General features: G+C 36.5%; 1 protein-coding gene across 1 annotated transcript; it reads left to right on the top strand.

The window, feature by feature from the left end:
* Positions 1 to 396: 396 nt before the first annotated feature.
* On the top strand, positions 397 to 1,459 carry LOC117630198. The gene is made up of 4 exons (XM_034362940.1): positions 397 to 447; positions 555 to 678; positions 805 to 891; positions 1,305 to 1,459. Exons 1-4 carry the CDS (start codon positions 439 to 441, stop codon positions 1,457 to 1,459), a joined length of 375 nt encoding a protein of 124 aa, XP_034218831.1. The 5' UTR covers positions 397 to 438.
* The last annotated feature ends 206 nt before the right edge of the window (positions 1,460 to 1,665 follow it).

The following is a 1,665-nucleotide window of genomic DNA, read 5'->3' as shown; positions in this document are numbered from 1 at the left end:
TACCACGTCATACACTCATATTAATTATAACAAGTAAACTTATAACACTACCTGCCATGCCATGTAACGATAATCTTAAAAATTTCTCATCAAGTTGGTTCAAATGTGGACACATTAAGTTGACTAACTTATCAAAATAGGCCCTTCTGGCAATTTATCATTATTTTCAGAAAACCAAAAGGTACATACGCGCTGTTTAGCATAAACAATGACCCTAATTACATACCTAAAACTCACTTTCATGACCAAAAAAAATAAAATTGGGATATGATATAATGTGTGTAATTCAATTACAACCTAATTAGTCAAGACTACTGAATCGGTCTTTGTTTTTCTTTAAATGCCCACCATATCTCTCCTGATCTTGCACCCATCTCTCATTTCGACTCTGTTGTTTACAAGAAAGAACCAAAAAAAAAGCAACCAAAACTACTCAGGATGGCAAACGTTCGTCGGCAAACTTGATCCGGCTTAAAGTCTCAGTTTTCTTTTTGTGCATGCATGCGCTTGTGTTGTGTATGATTAATGGCTTTTCTGCAATTTTTTTAATGCAGAACAAACGCACTGCGGCTGGCGACAGAAACAAACGTATTCAAGTGGAACGGCGCAGGGGCTCGGTGGTGGAGAAAATCGAGGGCACAGCTAGTCAGATTGCCAGATACGATAACCATTCAAATGGTAATAGAGGATCTCTCAACTGAAGTTTTCTATATATACATATATATATATATATGTTCCTTTTCTTTGTCAAATACTCTCACAACAGAAATTACTTTTTTTTTTTTTTTTTGGGATCTTCTGCAGAATATATGGCCGCAACAAAAGGCACCACTGGTGGAACTGGCAGTCGGGGAACAAGAACGGCTTCGAGTTTCAAAGCAGCTCTGCGAAGTTAGTCAGCTCTTTTCTTCACTTAGTTGACTTTTCTTTTTTGGGTCGAATTCGAATACTTGGCTTTCTTCTATATGCCTGCGTAGCTTAATTAAAGGTGCACAATAGTGTATGTTTTTTCCTAAACAATTTTGGAGGCAGAGAGATGATTTCATCTCAAAATAATTTCGGGTTTAGTTTTTCTTGTAAACTTAAAAGAAAATATCTGTACGGTCTCAAAGTACCTTAGTATGCCTTGATTCTGGGATGGGGTAGCCTTCCCTCTCCCTAAATTTTTTTTTCATTAAAATTTTTTTTACTGCTCTGAATTTCGGTGGTTAAGCACCTTTGTTATTTAATTACTGACGAGTGGGCAAACTTTGTTATTTAATTTCGGTGGTTAAGTATCTTTGTTATTTAATTATTGAATTTAGGTGGCGTCGGCAAACTTCTTGCCTCTGGTCTTAATTTGCTGCAGGGTGCTGCCATCGTGGCCGCAAAAATTGGAGTGGATGCCGCAAACAAAATAGGTAGTTCGTCAAAACTGTTTTGTGATGTCATTGACACTACATTATCGTATCACTATTGAAAATTGCTTTAATTTAAAAAAAAACAAGTCTATGAGTAAATTGACCTTATTGAAAATAAACTAATATGACGATATGATACACAAACCGTTCAAGAGTCTTATACCTAAACCAGAGCCCGTATCCAATATGATACATCCTTTGTCCACCCTCTCTCAAACATGTGAAGATCACACTCACACCCAAGGGATATACCTTCTCTTAAATT

The sequence above is a fragment of the Prunus dulcis genome, chromosome 6 (genome assembly GCF_902201215.1).
Source record: "Prunus dulcis chromosome 6, ALMONDv2, whole genome shotgun sequence".
Classification (NCBI taxonomy): Eukaryota; Viridiplantae; Streptophyta; class Magnoliopsida; order Rosales; family Rosaceae; genus Prunus; species Prunus dulcis.
This window is presented reverse-complemented; position numbering and strand designations above follow the sequence as displayed.